The following is a 12,422-nucleotide window of genomic DNA, read 5'->3' on the forward strand; positions in this document are numbered from 1 at the left end:
CTGATAATACATGTTCCCACACGTGCAGATGAAGAAAGATTCGGCCCCAAAAAACCGCCTGCATAAAACCCATATGCCGTGTACAAGCCTCTACATATTATTGAAATGATAAATAAAAGAATGAAATTAATAAATCGAAAACTAAGCACGTATGACTCATTGAGAGGTCATGCAGTGGGGAGTTCATTGCATACCCACGAGGAACCGGGTTGTTCAACTTGGTTTTGCCCTACAATTATTTGTAATTTTGCAGCAAATTTATTGGAGGAACCCTAGCCCATGTCCTAAATCCATTTGTTTTGACAGTCCATAAAAAAAATGATTTAGGACATGGGTCAGCTCTGAAGAGTCCATTAAGTTAAACCTACATCAACTTGATCCATACTGCACGCGTTTCTCAAAGTAGTTGCCATGAAATTGTATAAACATGCTCCTCTCTCTTTATAAAACTACCAGAATCTTCCTTCTTGGATACAAGAAGATAAAACATACAGATCAAATTATGCAAGAATTAGTGCCAAAGTTTCACACCACCACGAAGCATGAAAGATGGCACAGGCTCCGGGCACTCTTCAAAGCTCAGCACGCATAAACTCGAGCATCCTGGCGCAACTCAAAACTCCCACACTGATTCAAAGCAATTGCCTGAAAATGATATCCAGAAGCGATGATGCCGTGTGACTCTCCGACCCCTCACAAATCACAATGTTCGCACATTGGAATCCCCAGGTAAGGATGGCCGGCTCTCTGAGCCGGACTTCCGGATCTCCTCAATCATCCTAATAACGTCCTCCATTCTTGGCCGTTGTTCTGGAGTTCTCGCTACGCAGCTCATGGCAATGTGAAGCATCCGAACCAACTCTTCCTCAATGTTCTGATACCTCATCAGCTCCACGTCAAAAACTTCAGCAGTCCACTCCTCCCGGACCACGGATTGGACCCACCTTGGTAGATCAGCAACATCATCATGCCCCTGGGATTGAAGTGGAGCTTTCCCAGTAAGCATCTCGAGGAGGAGGACCCCGAAGCTGTAGACATCGGATTTCTGAGTGACCTTTCGGGTCTCCACGGTTTCAGGTGCACGGTAGCCCACCACGACCTGGGAGAGGGTGGCAGGAGGATTCATAAGAGGAGAGAGGCCATAATCGGAGACAAATGGGTTAAGGTCTTGACTGAGAAGGATGTTGGAGGATTTGATGTTGCCATGCACAAACTTTGGACCGCCTTCAGAATGAATGTGTGCTACGCCGTGTGCTGTTCCAAGTATGACTCTTACTCTGGAGTCCCAGTCCAGCGGTGTCCTTTCGCCGCCCCCGTTTCCTGTCAACCATTTTTGAAGGAATATAACATACAGCTAGTTATATTTACATTGATAAGTAATCTTCTGCTACATCTCTAGCATCGAACTCAAATGCAAGTAAAGAATTGGCTAGCCAAAAAATTACCTCATACAAATAGCGAATATATTATATGAGTCGAGATCTACAAATATGCACTTGGATAAAATACTAAAACATAGGTCCATATGATCTCTGAACTTATTTCAGCTTTCAATGTTATTATCATTTAATCTATTGCACAACCAAGTTTCTAATTTATACAAGTGCATTGGTCCATATCAACACAAACTAGCAAGAAGCTTTGAGACTAAGAAGCATACAAGATTTTCACAACTTTCAACATATAATAACACAAGATACTACTCTCAAAACCAGTGATTGCTGAACTTATCCTAGCAGGGTGGTTCAAGTCGTACAGAACCAAACCAATGCCAAGTCAAAATGATTTGGCAAATCGGGTCGATTCAATTATAACACGCCCCGCCCCCCCTCGAGAGCCTTCGAGGGATCTATCTTTTGCTCCCGGACACCGCTTGTTCAGTTGTTCCCTCCTCTTCGATACCGGCCGTCACTAGTAAACCTCCACCCCCCCCCCCCCCTCTCTCTCTCTCTCTCTCTCTCTCTCTCTCTCTCTCTCTCTCTCTCTCTCTCTCTGCCGGACGCCACTCGCTCCCCCCTCTTTGTTGCTGGCCATCACCAGTTAAGCCTCTCCTCTCTCTCTTCCCCCATTCCTCTCTCTGTCGAACCTGCTCGCTCCCCCCTCTTCGACGCTGCAACACCATTGCTGGGAAGCCCCACCTCATTCTTTCCCCCCTTCCTCTCTCCCTTTGCCGCCTCTCTCTCTCCCCCCTTCTCCCTCTCCCCTTCCCTCTCCCTGTTTTAGTATGCCCTAGGATAGCACAATACGGACCCATATTGTACTGAACCAGCCATTGGCCAGTACGAGCCCTAGTATCGGTTTGGCAGAGCTTGCTCAAAACCAATACAAAAAGGTATAAAGAAGCAGCTCTAACAAACTTTTCAACAAGGTCTATTTAGGACGACTACCTCGGTCTCAGTCTGTACCTAATACAATCCAAAAGTAATCTAAATAAATACAATGATGATATCTACAAGATTGGGGATAGAAAGAAATATCTTTGGGAAATTAAGAAGATATGAATAGTCAACCCATAAAGCCGACCCCACATTATTTTATTTTATTTTTAAATAGAAAATGTCCATAGGTTATGAGCAAAAAAATGGGGTTAGCCATCCTGCGTATACCCCTAACAACCCCCCCCCCCCCCACCCCTCCACCTTCTCTAATGAAGGTATGTTTTGAACCTAAAATCTCCAGTACAAACACCAAGATGGATTACTAGCTTTGGCATCTTCAACCTATGGATGGCATTAGGTTTGTTGGCTATGGTTATTTTTATGATAATAAGTTAGGAAATTAAATTGAGAAGGCCAAATGGATCTGACAGTAAATATATAGCTTCAAATAACACCGTATCTTCATACTTTTGATTTTTAAATTATTCGATCCTAACTCTTAACTACAAAAGTTTGCAAAATAGCGGGCCATTATCACTTGTATACCTTGGAATTATTATTCCAAAAGTATTGAACAAGAGGCACCTTCTTAAAGCTATTGTCCTGCACTCCAACATGGCAATGTTTTACACATTCATTTTAGGCATTATGGCATTACTCTTCAAAGTGAGAAAGATATCAGACTTAAATTTATACACCACATTATAACCCAAAATAGATGTACCTGTTGAGAGTTGCAGTATAGCCTTCTATACTTAGTTAAGAATAAAATCATATTCTACTACTAAAAATTGCATCCCATTTAGCAAAGAGTCGAGGATTTCATACTTGGTACTTGGAATAGTATGGCTTAATCATCTAACTTACAAGTACATTTGAAGCCATCAATTGCTTCAAATTTAATTCCAATAATGTCGATCTAAATGCATGAGTGATAATCCTTAGTTCTTGAAGGGTGGAAGCAGAGATGAGTAACTCTGGGGCTGGGCATGCAATACTTTTCAATTCTCAAAATCCTTGTCAATCACTGAGGCCTGGAATCACCATATGAAGTCCTATTAAATGTTTAATCATGTCAAATCATCTTAGCGCTTTCTATTCTTTCTTTTTTCTTACTGTATTATTATAGAAAAAATGAAAATAATTTAGTTGGTTTTACAGCATTTGGTCCAGGACTCAAGGAGAAGATTTAACAGTTAGCTTAACAATTGTGCATTTGGATAAAGGCAGTAATAGTTTAATTTCGACTTAAGCTTGAAAGATATCCCAAAGATTGTTTTTACTATATATATATAGGGATTGGGAAGATTGTCAATTATGTTATTTAAAAACTTTAATCTGCATTTAATATCAGTGATCCTGAATAAGCAATCAGTGTTCATCATCTTAGCTTCATTCATTCCAAGGACAAAATTTGGACAGCAGCGAGCATTTCATAAATTAAACTTTGCACTTACATATAATCTATAGAATAATAACACATTAAACGAATGCAAACATCAGGGTTTTAGAGAGGCATACCATGCAAGAGGGTAGAGAAACTGCCAGTGGGAACATAATCATAGACTAGAAGCTTTTCATCTTTGGAGTAGTAATAAGCACGAAGTGGAACAAGTTTTGGGTGTTGCCCGACCCTTCCAATGATCTCCATCTGCTGTTCAAACTCTCTCTTCCCCACCACTACTTCCTTCAACCTCTTCACCACCACTGTTGTGCCATCCTCAAGAACAGCCTTATAAGCTGTTCCATAACTCCCCTTCCCAAGGACTTCAGCAGAAGCTCTCAGCAGATCTTCCAAGTCAAAGTTATATGCACAGCCCTCCAAGAAAACCAACTTATTCTTCTCAGCCATTTGAACTCCACTACTGTACTCCTCTTTAGGCTTTTCAACGGTGGAGCCCTTTTCCTTCGATCCTCCACTACCTTCTTCATCTTTCCTCCTTAAAATACATATAAATAGAACCATTAAAAGAAGCAGCAGCAAGGCCAATCCCCCAACAACAATTGCAATTATAAATCCAGCACTAGTATTTTTCCTGGAGCTTTTTTTATGATTTTGGTGGGGTGCTGGTGGAGGTGACAAGGAAGGAGAAAATGGTGAAGGTGAAGGAAGAACTGCAGAGCATTGAGGTAGAGGTGGGCCACACAATTGAGGGTTTCCCAGGAATGAATCATTTGGAAACTTTTGGAGGGAAAATGGTATAGAACCATTTAGATGGTTGTAGCTTATATTCAAATGTTTTAGCCTCAGGACTTTAAGGTCAGGGATGGGTCCAGACAGAGAGTTGTTTTGTAGATTCAATAGAGAAAGTTGAGACAGATTTTGAATTCCCAGAGGAATTTCTCCTGTAAAGGAGTTATAAGAGAGGTCAAGGGAGGTGAGGCCAAGAGAAAGTGAAGCTGGTATATCTCCAGATAAATTATTGTGTTGAAGGTAAAGATTCTGCAGGGAAGGAAGTGAGATGATATCAGATGGGAGATTTCCAGACAGACGGTTGGATCGGAGGCTCAAGACTTGGAGGGCATCAAGCTTGCCGAGCGTATTTGCAGGGATCAGGCCAGAGAGCCCAACCCCTGGTAGCCTGAGTGCAAGGACACGAGTTTGGTCTGCTGTACATGTCACCCCAATCCAAGAAGAGCAGAGTGAGGTGTTGGAGTTCCAGTTGAGTTTTGGGGGATGGTAGACTGCATCAACAAAAGCAAGGAGAAGTTGCTTATCAGATCTTAAGTCACCAGTGGCTGAAGAGGGAAAGCACAGGAGAAGGAAAAGGAAAGGAACTGAGAAGTATCTGCAATTGAGATAATCCATGGCTAGTTTCTTGGAATGGGCAAACAGAAAATGAATGGGGATTTCAAGTGTTGGACGTCAACAATGCTTCCTCTCCTGTTGCAGTGATAAAAAAAAAAAAAACAGGCGTAACTGAGTAAGTATATGGCCTAAGAACTAAAAGCAAAGAACAATCAAATCATACTGTATTTTAGCTGTAGATATGCTCCAAGAATGGCTTTATCCATCCAAAAAGGAAAAAGAAAGCAAGCAGAGAGAGAGAGAAAGAATAATTTCCTCGTTAATAAATAAGTATCTATGATTATGATGATATAACAAGTCAAACCAAGAAAAAGCGAATATTTTCTGACAACAGCCAAAACAGAAGCATATAATCAGTATTATATAAATATTTTCCAAACCCATTCGACTAGAAGACAATTTGCAGGCTAAATGCTTAACAAAACCATTTGCTTGGCAGGCCGAAGTGTTAATTTTTGAAGTAGGAGTGATGCATTTGGCTGGCATGGAACATTAAGAAAACCTCAAGTACTTCCTTTACAATTTTCCCTAGCTAGTGAGGGCCATTTCAGCTGTCGCTTCCTCAAGGGTAGCTATTGAAAAAGGAGATGATTCTCTTGTTGCTGTTTCTTAAAACCTCAAGCTAAGTTGAGTTGAGCTGTTGAGCCTTCTTTTGAAACCCACTATATCTAAACATGGTCCAAAGAATTGTGTAGAAAAAAATGACCCCACTTCGAAATAAAAACACCCATTCAAAGAGAGAACCAAACTTTCTGGAAAGAATACTGTCAGTGAAAAGAAAAGGCACATCTACTCTTCACTTACTAGCAAACTAAGCGGCACTCGAATACAGCTTATAGAAAAATAAAAAAAGTAAAGTTTTTGATCCCCTTCTCTCAAAAGGCAAAGAAAGAAAGCAAAATCCCACCAAAACTATCCTTAAAGAAGAGAAGCTCAATTTCTACCCAACACTTGGATCTCACCTCGTCTACTTTCTTATGTGCAGAGCAGCATTTAAACCATTGGTTGCCTAAAAAGTAAAAGAAACAAAAAGAAGATATTGCAAAGCAAAACCACCAACTTTTTTCTCCACCAAAAGAAAAATAAAATAATGGAAGCAGACATAGAATGGAGGTAGGGGTATCAAATGCGCTGGTATGCATTAGACACACCCATTAAGCGGATAAAGTAATAATTAACAAGATGTAGATGAAAGAAACCAAAATTATCAGAGGGAAAAATTGTTTTGTCTTATTATTGAAATGAATTCTCTAGCTATAAACCCAAACATCGGAGGAAGACTCCTTTCCTAACCATTTCTGGAAGATTAGCCAATAGAATAAATCTACAGTTTTCCAATAACTCTACTTAATCAAAGAAAGAAGGAAAACAGTTGCGACTTCGAAACTCTACAAATATCCAAATACACTACTAACTGCACTGCATTGAAGGCCAAAACTCGAAAGGCCAGGCTCCAAGGGCAGGAATAAGAGCTAAACAGTTTGACATCAAAACCCTAGATTTACAGTTCAGGAAAAACTTTGAAATATCGATCGTTCTGTTCAAAAAATCCGGCACCTGATCACCATGAAAAAAGCCCAAGCTCGAGCTTTTACAATACGCCCAGCTAAGAAACACTTGGTTACTCCTAAAAACCCGCCACAAGCGGAGCCAGAATTCAAAGAATAGCAGCAAAAGACTGGAACTCTAACCAAACCGAAACAATAAGACAATATTTTGAGCTAAATTCGAAAGAACTTCTTCAAAAATTCCATCTAGCAAGCTCTAAATCCTTCATTACAGTCTCCAGTCCTAAAACCAAAGAAACCCTGCAAAACCTAAGGGCACTCCAGTAAAAATCCAAACTTTGAAGCTTAAATCCTGCTATTTTAGCTGAACTTAAGGAATTAACAGCTAACACCTGGAAATTTCTCACCGAAACCCAGGCATTCGTCCAAGAACCCGCCACGAGACGCCCCCGGTGGCCCAAGCCGAAGCCCAGATCTCTATCCGACAAATCTCGAGGCTCTTAAAGCGCCGAGACAGCCAATGAAGCCAGAGAGTGTCTGGTTTTAGGGTTCTTGGAGGATTGGAGACGGGATAGAGAGAGAGCTGCTGGCTTCAACGCCGACGGAGCTCCAAGGACGCGAGGAGGGAGAGTATTTAATAGGCTCTTGGATTCCACAAAATTACTAATTTGCCCTCCATTCACGCGCATCTTGCGCCTCTGGAGGGAAGGCATGGGATGCACCGGAACAGCAGTAATCGCGGCTGTTAATTGACCAGTTTCGACCGCATAATTTTAGGATTAAAGAAAATATAATGTTGGTCATTACAATGATTAAATAGCCAAATCGTTTTTTACCCGAAATAACCACATTGTTTGGTTATTTTTTTCTTTATGTGAAATCTTTTTCTCTTCTTGGGATTGATGCAGAGATTTGAATTCAATGAATAATTTCACTCGGTAATAGTGATTACTCAGCTGTTAGATATATGCATGGTACTTTTCGAACAGTAATTATTTTAAACCTCGAGATGGAGGCTAGCATGTGGAGATTTTTTATAATGGTCATGTCATGAAACAACTACAACTCGTGAGTAACGAGGTGTGTTGGACTTGAATTTTGGAAGCACTTTATCAACTTTACGATGTTTGTGGGATCAATCAATGTGGCACATGATGATTTACAATAGTATTTTTTTGAAATAACCATGCATCAAATATGACTCTTTTTATGAGAAAGATATTTTGTGAAGTGTTGGAGTTGGTATCCGACCCGACCCAAATAGGAGAGATTTTGCTTGACATGTTTAAACTTGGAAGGAGGAATAGGTTTGAATTCACATGGAAGCCTCCACCCTCGAGCTTTCTCGAAGTAAATTTCGACAGATGTATACTAGATGGCAGAAGTAGGAGAGAAACGGGCTTCATCATCAGAGGTCTGGATTCCAGGATGATTGCGGTTGGTGGCTGCCAGATCTTCGATATCTTGGTTCCGGAGGCGGAGTTGAGGGCAGCTTGGTCCAGCTTACGTTATGCTCGACGCTTTTTGCCTGCATGTGCTGAAGTACTGGAGGACGATTCGACGATAGTCATCAGTTGGATCCAGTGGAGTGCCGGTGGTGTGAGAGATAGTCACTCGCTGGTCAGGAACATTCGGGCTATGCTGTGTGGAAGGATGGCCGTTCAGACAAACAATGTGTACCGTGAGGCCAACGGGGCAGCAAATTGAGTAGCATCTGGTTAACCATTCTGGAGAGACCCTCCGGCTGGAAGAGGAGGACTTACTCGGTGCACTCTGAGATTTTTAATCTATTACTTTTTTTGGATGTATTCGTACGCACTATGTATGATACATCTGCTTTTAGCAGAAAAAAAAAAAAAATCTAATATCCAAAGTGGATTCGAGGCAAGTGCAAGTAATAGTAAGGCCCGCCCAGAATTTGATCCGATATAACACAATCTTGAACTTCCCCTCACCACCCCGCCTTTACCCGGACAGCTCGAGTCGCTTGGTTGTCCGTCCCCCTACCCTAGCTCTAGTGCCATGCACTCCTCTATTCGGCCATCGTCTCGTCGATCGTCAAACAACTGCTCATCCCCTTCGTCGAATGGCTGCTCATCCCCTCTGTCGTCGAGTGGCTGCCCATCTCTTTCCATCAATACTACTCATTCGGTCATCCTGGTCGAGGTCTTCATCTCTTCCAAACCCTCATCCCTTGCCAGCACGCGCGATCGCCGTCTTTGACGTCGATGCTCAGGCATGGATTGTTCGTTCCGATCTTCGTTAGATCCTTTTTGATGCTCTATGATTAGGCGACGGATTGCTAGGATTTGTGGGCGGAGGTTGAGAGGAGGAAGCTGGGTGCTATAGTGGAGGAGTTGCTGGTACTTGGCCTTGGGCTCGGAGATGAACTGGAAGAGGCTGATGATTTCTTTCAATTTGGAAGGGAGAATGGAAAGATCAATGTCGGCCTCTTGCTATTGTTGCTAGGTTCAGATGGGTTCGAAAAGATGGGCACAGGTTTGGACAGAAGGAAGGGGGATTTGGAGACATGGGTCTTGGAGAGGATTTGGAGGAGTTTAGGCAGAGGAGATGGAGAGAATAGGAGATAGATGGCATAAGGGAAACAAGGAATAGAGAGAAAACATGGAACAGGGTCGGGGGAGAAGAGGAGACAAGATTCACTCCCGAGATTTCTCAAAGTCAACTTTGACGGATCGGTGTTAGATGGAGGTACGCGAGGTGGAGCAGGTTTCGTCATACGGGACCTTTATTCCAGGGTAGTGATAGTGGGCGGTTGCCGGTTGTTCGACATATATCAGTTCCAGGGGCAGAGTTGTGAGCTGCCTGGGCAGGTCTTCGCCACGCGCGGCAGGTGATGCGGGCTAGCTCGATCATCTTGGAGGGCGATTCAACTATAGTTATTGGGTGGATTCGGCGGGGACCGAGTGGTGAGAGCACTGACCACCCTCTGATCCGGGACATTGGGATGATGGTGAGGGATGGCGTGGCCTTTGAGGCCAAGCATGTATTCAGAGAGGCCAATGGGGCGGCTGACTGGGTGGCTGCATATGCGGCCCACCACTCAGGATACGTCATGTGGGCAGGAGAGAGGGAGCTGCCATTGGCACTACGTGAGATTGTGTATTTTGATTTTCTTGGATGTATTCGGACACGCGTTGTCGGAAGAACCCGTTAAAGTAAAAATAATATATATATAAAAAAAAAGGAGACAAGATTCGACCCGACCCGCTATAACTCGTCCCATCTATTTTTACCCAACCCAACCAGTCCCAGGATGGATATGGAGAGGGTATGGGTATGGAGTTTTCAACTGCAGAATGGATATGGGTATTATCTTACCCGACTGATACTCTCATTAATTCGTTGCCATCTCTACGTCTATCCATGATGCTCGTTTCTCAAGATTCCTTGGAATGTCGGGCACGTTGCATGGTCCAATTTTCTCTCTTGACAGCCTCATTCTTATTTTGGTTGCCATTTCAATTTGTCATAAATACTGCAACTGCCCATGTGTATCATTAAGTGCAATATCAAAATACGTCCCCACAATATAGCCTAATTAAGAGAGTTTCACTATTAACATAATATATATCTATTGATTGTGGGTCACCAACATGGATGGTGGGGAACCCATCAACCTCACATATTTAATCGAGGAACGCCGTCGTTCTATCTGGGCATTTATTACCAAAATGGCTTCATTTTGGAAACCCAATCAACAACACTATTTATCTTTCGATAGACAAAAATTATTATTATTTGGTAACACCAAGTTACATATTTATTTGCCTTGATAAGTTAGGTCATGATTTTTAAGAATAAGGACTCTTATCAAGCTGCACCTCATATGTGATCGAACATATCTACATGGAAGGTAAAGCAGGTTGGATGACATCTTTTATAGTTGACCACGGTAGATTGGTGTTGCGAGAGATATCAACTTTGCTGAAGGATGTATGTATTCAAGAGCCTTGTAAAGTAGTTGTTTCAACCAAAAAAATAAAAAAAAATAAAATAAATAAATAAGGAGTCCTACTTAGATATAGTTATTGATGGTGTTTCCTATATTAATATTATTCAAGGCAAAGTCCTGGGAGATAACACCATGACAACAATTTCAGGTCTTTATTTATCTATCATGAAGAAATATTATTGGGTGATAACTCATATATAATTATTGATGGTGTTTCCTATATTGGTATGAATAATTATTGTCAAGAAAGCTTCTTTAATTATTGTATGCGTAGAAACCCATAGGAGTAGGATCTCATAGAACTAATACAGGGTATTATCTGGAAGTTATCTATGGAATATTGTTTAGTGATCTGTGTCCATGCCCTATATGAATCAAGTCTTCTAACCATATTAGGTAAAGTAAATCGCGAGTAATAGTTACCAAAAAAAGAAAAAGCAAGTAATAAAAATTATTCATGTAACCCACGGCTTAGCTTATTATGAAGATTAAATTGGTGGCAGAAAAAAAGCAACTTATAAATGTTGCATATATAAAATCAAACAATAAGTACAACCGGACAGTAGACAACTGAGGTAGTTTTTCACAAGAGGTGATTCATTCAATCTAAATACTTGTATTTTATTTTCCAGACACTTGGTCTACTTGTTTTGGGCAGATCAGTGCCAGTGGACTCTATTTCTAGGCAATTGCACTTGCTAAGCACCCCCTTTCTTTCAGTCTAGATCAAGGCTCTCTCTCTCTCTCTGTTTTCTTTTTCTTAAAAAAAAAAGAGACCCAACATGCTATAATTATCTTGGTCAGAATATTGAGGATGCATTATCCAAGGATCAAATCTATGATTGATTGCTATTGCAATATTGAATTTGAAAATCCAGACAGACTGTCTATGGTGTAGATTGAGAGGGACGAGAGCCATCAATTTAGGATAAGGCCTTTTATAAAATGAAAGCTAAGGAGCGGTTAACCATCATTAACCAATATGCAGGACAAGATGAACGGGAGTGTTATTTTGAATATAGGAGTAATGAAAGAAAGATGATTGCCATGAATTATGGGCCGCATGGTACATATTAATAAGAAATTACATCTATTTTATCACTATCTAGAATATGGGAGGCATGGAGTAAGTCGCACCTATCTTACCACTACCTATACCACCAACCAAAACAAGAAAGGAGCGATACAATTACTTATAATATAAAAATAGAGGAGAGAGCATAACTACTATGCATGACGATAATGGCGCAAACCAATAAGCACAGGTGTCAAAAATTAAATAGTACCATCTATCCCAACAGTTAATAGGTGCTATTTCCATATATCAAATTGTAATCTCAAAAGAAAGGCATCTTTTCTACCAATCAAACAACCATATTTATCTTTATCTTTATTTTTATTCTTAATTTATTGTTGCTTTTATCCTTTTAAATTCTTTACTTTTAGTTTTTCAATAGAACTTTAGTTTACTAGTAGCAGTAGAATAACTCATGGACCCGGTTATACTCTACCCTCCTCCTCTTTCAAGCAGGCAGTGCTATGATGGTAGAAATTTTTAAAAATCAAAACATCTAGATCTATCTTGATATCACTATCCCTATCTTTATCTCTTTAATGACTATCGAATGCCAGTTGCAAGGGGAACGCCTCATAGGATTTGGTAGGCCCTAGTTGTGTGTCGACCTTGGAGATAGGATGGCACATTAGATGCATGGGTAGAGACTCATGGATTAGGCAGTAATCCAACCTTG

The 12,422-nt window shown here is 41.0% G+C and overlaps 1 protein-coding gene across 4 annotated transcripts; it reads right to left on the reverse strand.

Annotated features, from left to right (window-relative positions):
- Positions 1–417: 417 nt before the first annotated feature.
- LOC103723918 (putative inactive receptor kinase At5g58300) lies at positions 418–7,306 on the reverse strand. 4 transcript variants are annotated; one of them, XM_039124484.2, is made up of 3 exons: positions 7,103–7,306; positions 3,900–4,318; positions 418–1,320 (listed from the first exon to the last, which is right to left on the reverse strand). In XM_039124484.2, the coding sequence occupies exons 1-3, from the start codon at positions 7,114–7,116 to the stop codon at positions 701–703; spliced, it is 1,053 nt and encodes a 350-aa protein (XP_038980412.1). In that variant the 5' UTR covers positions 7,117–7,306; the 3' UTR covers positions 418–700. The 4 variants fall into 4 exon arrangements, with proteins under 4 accessions (XP_038980412.1, XP_038980411.1, XP_038980414.1 ...); XM_039124483.2 differs by having other exon boundaries at positions 3,900–5,262; XM_039124486.2 differs by having other exon boundaries at positions 7,088–7,298.
- Between the last annotated feature and the right edge of the window lie 5,116 nt (positions 7,307–12,422).

The sequence above is a fragment of the Phoenix dactylifera genome, chromosome 8 (genome assembly GCF_051530095.1).
Source record: "Phoenix dactylifera cultivar Ajwa chromosome 8, Ajwa_hap1_PhDact_Kaust_v1.1, whole genome shotgun sequence".
Taxonomy (NCBI): domain Eukaryota; kingdom Viridiplantae; phylum Streptophyta; class Magnoliopsida; order Arecales; family Arecaceae; genus Phoenix; species Phoenix dactylifera.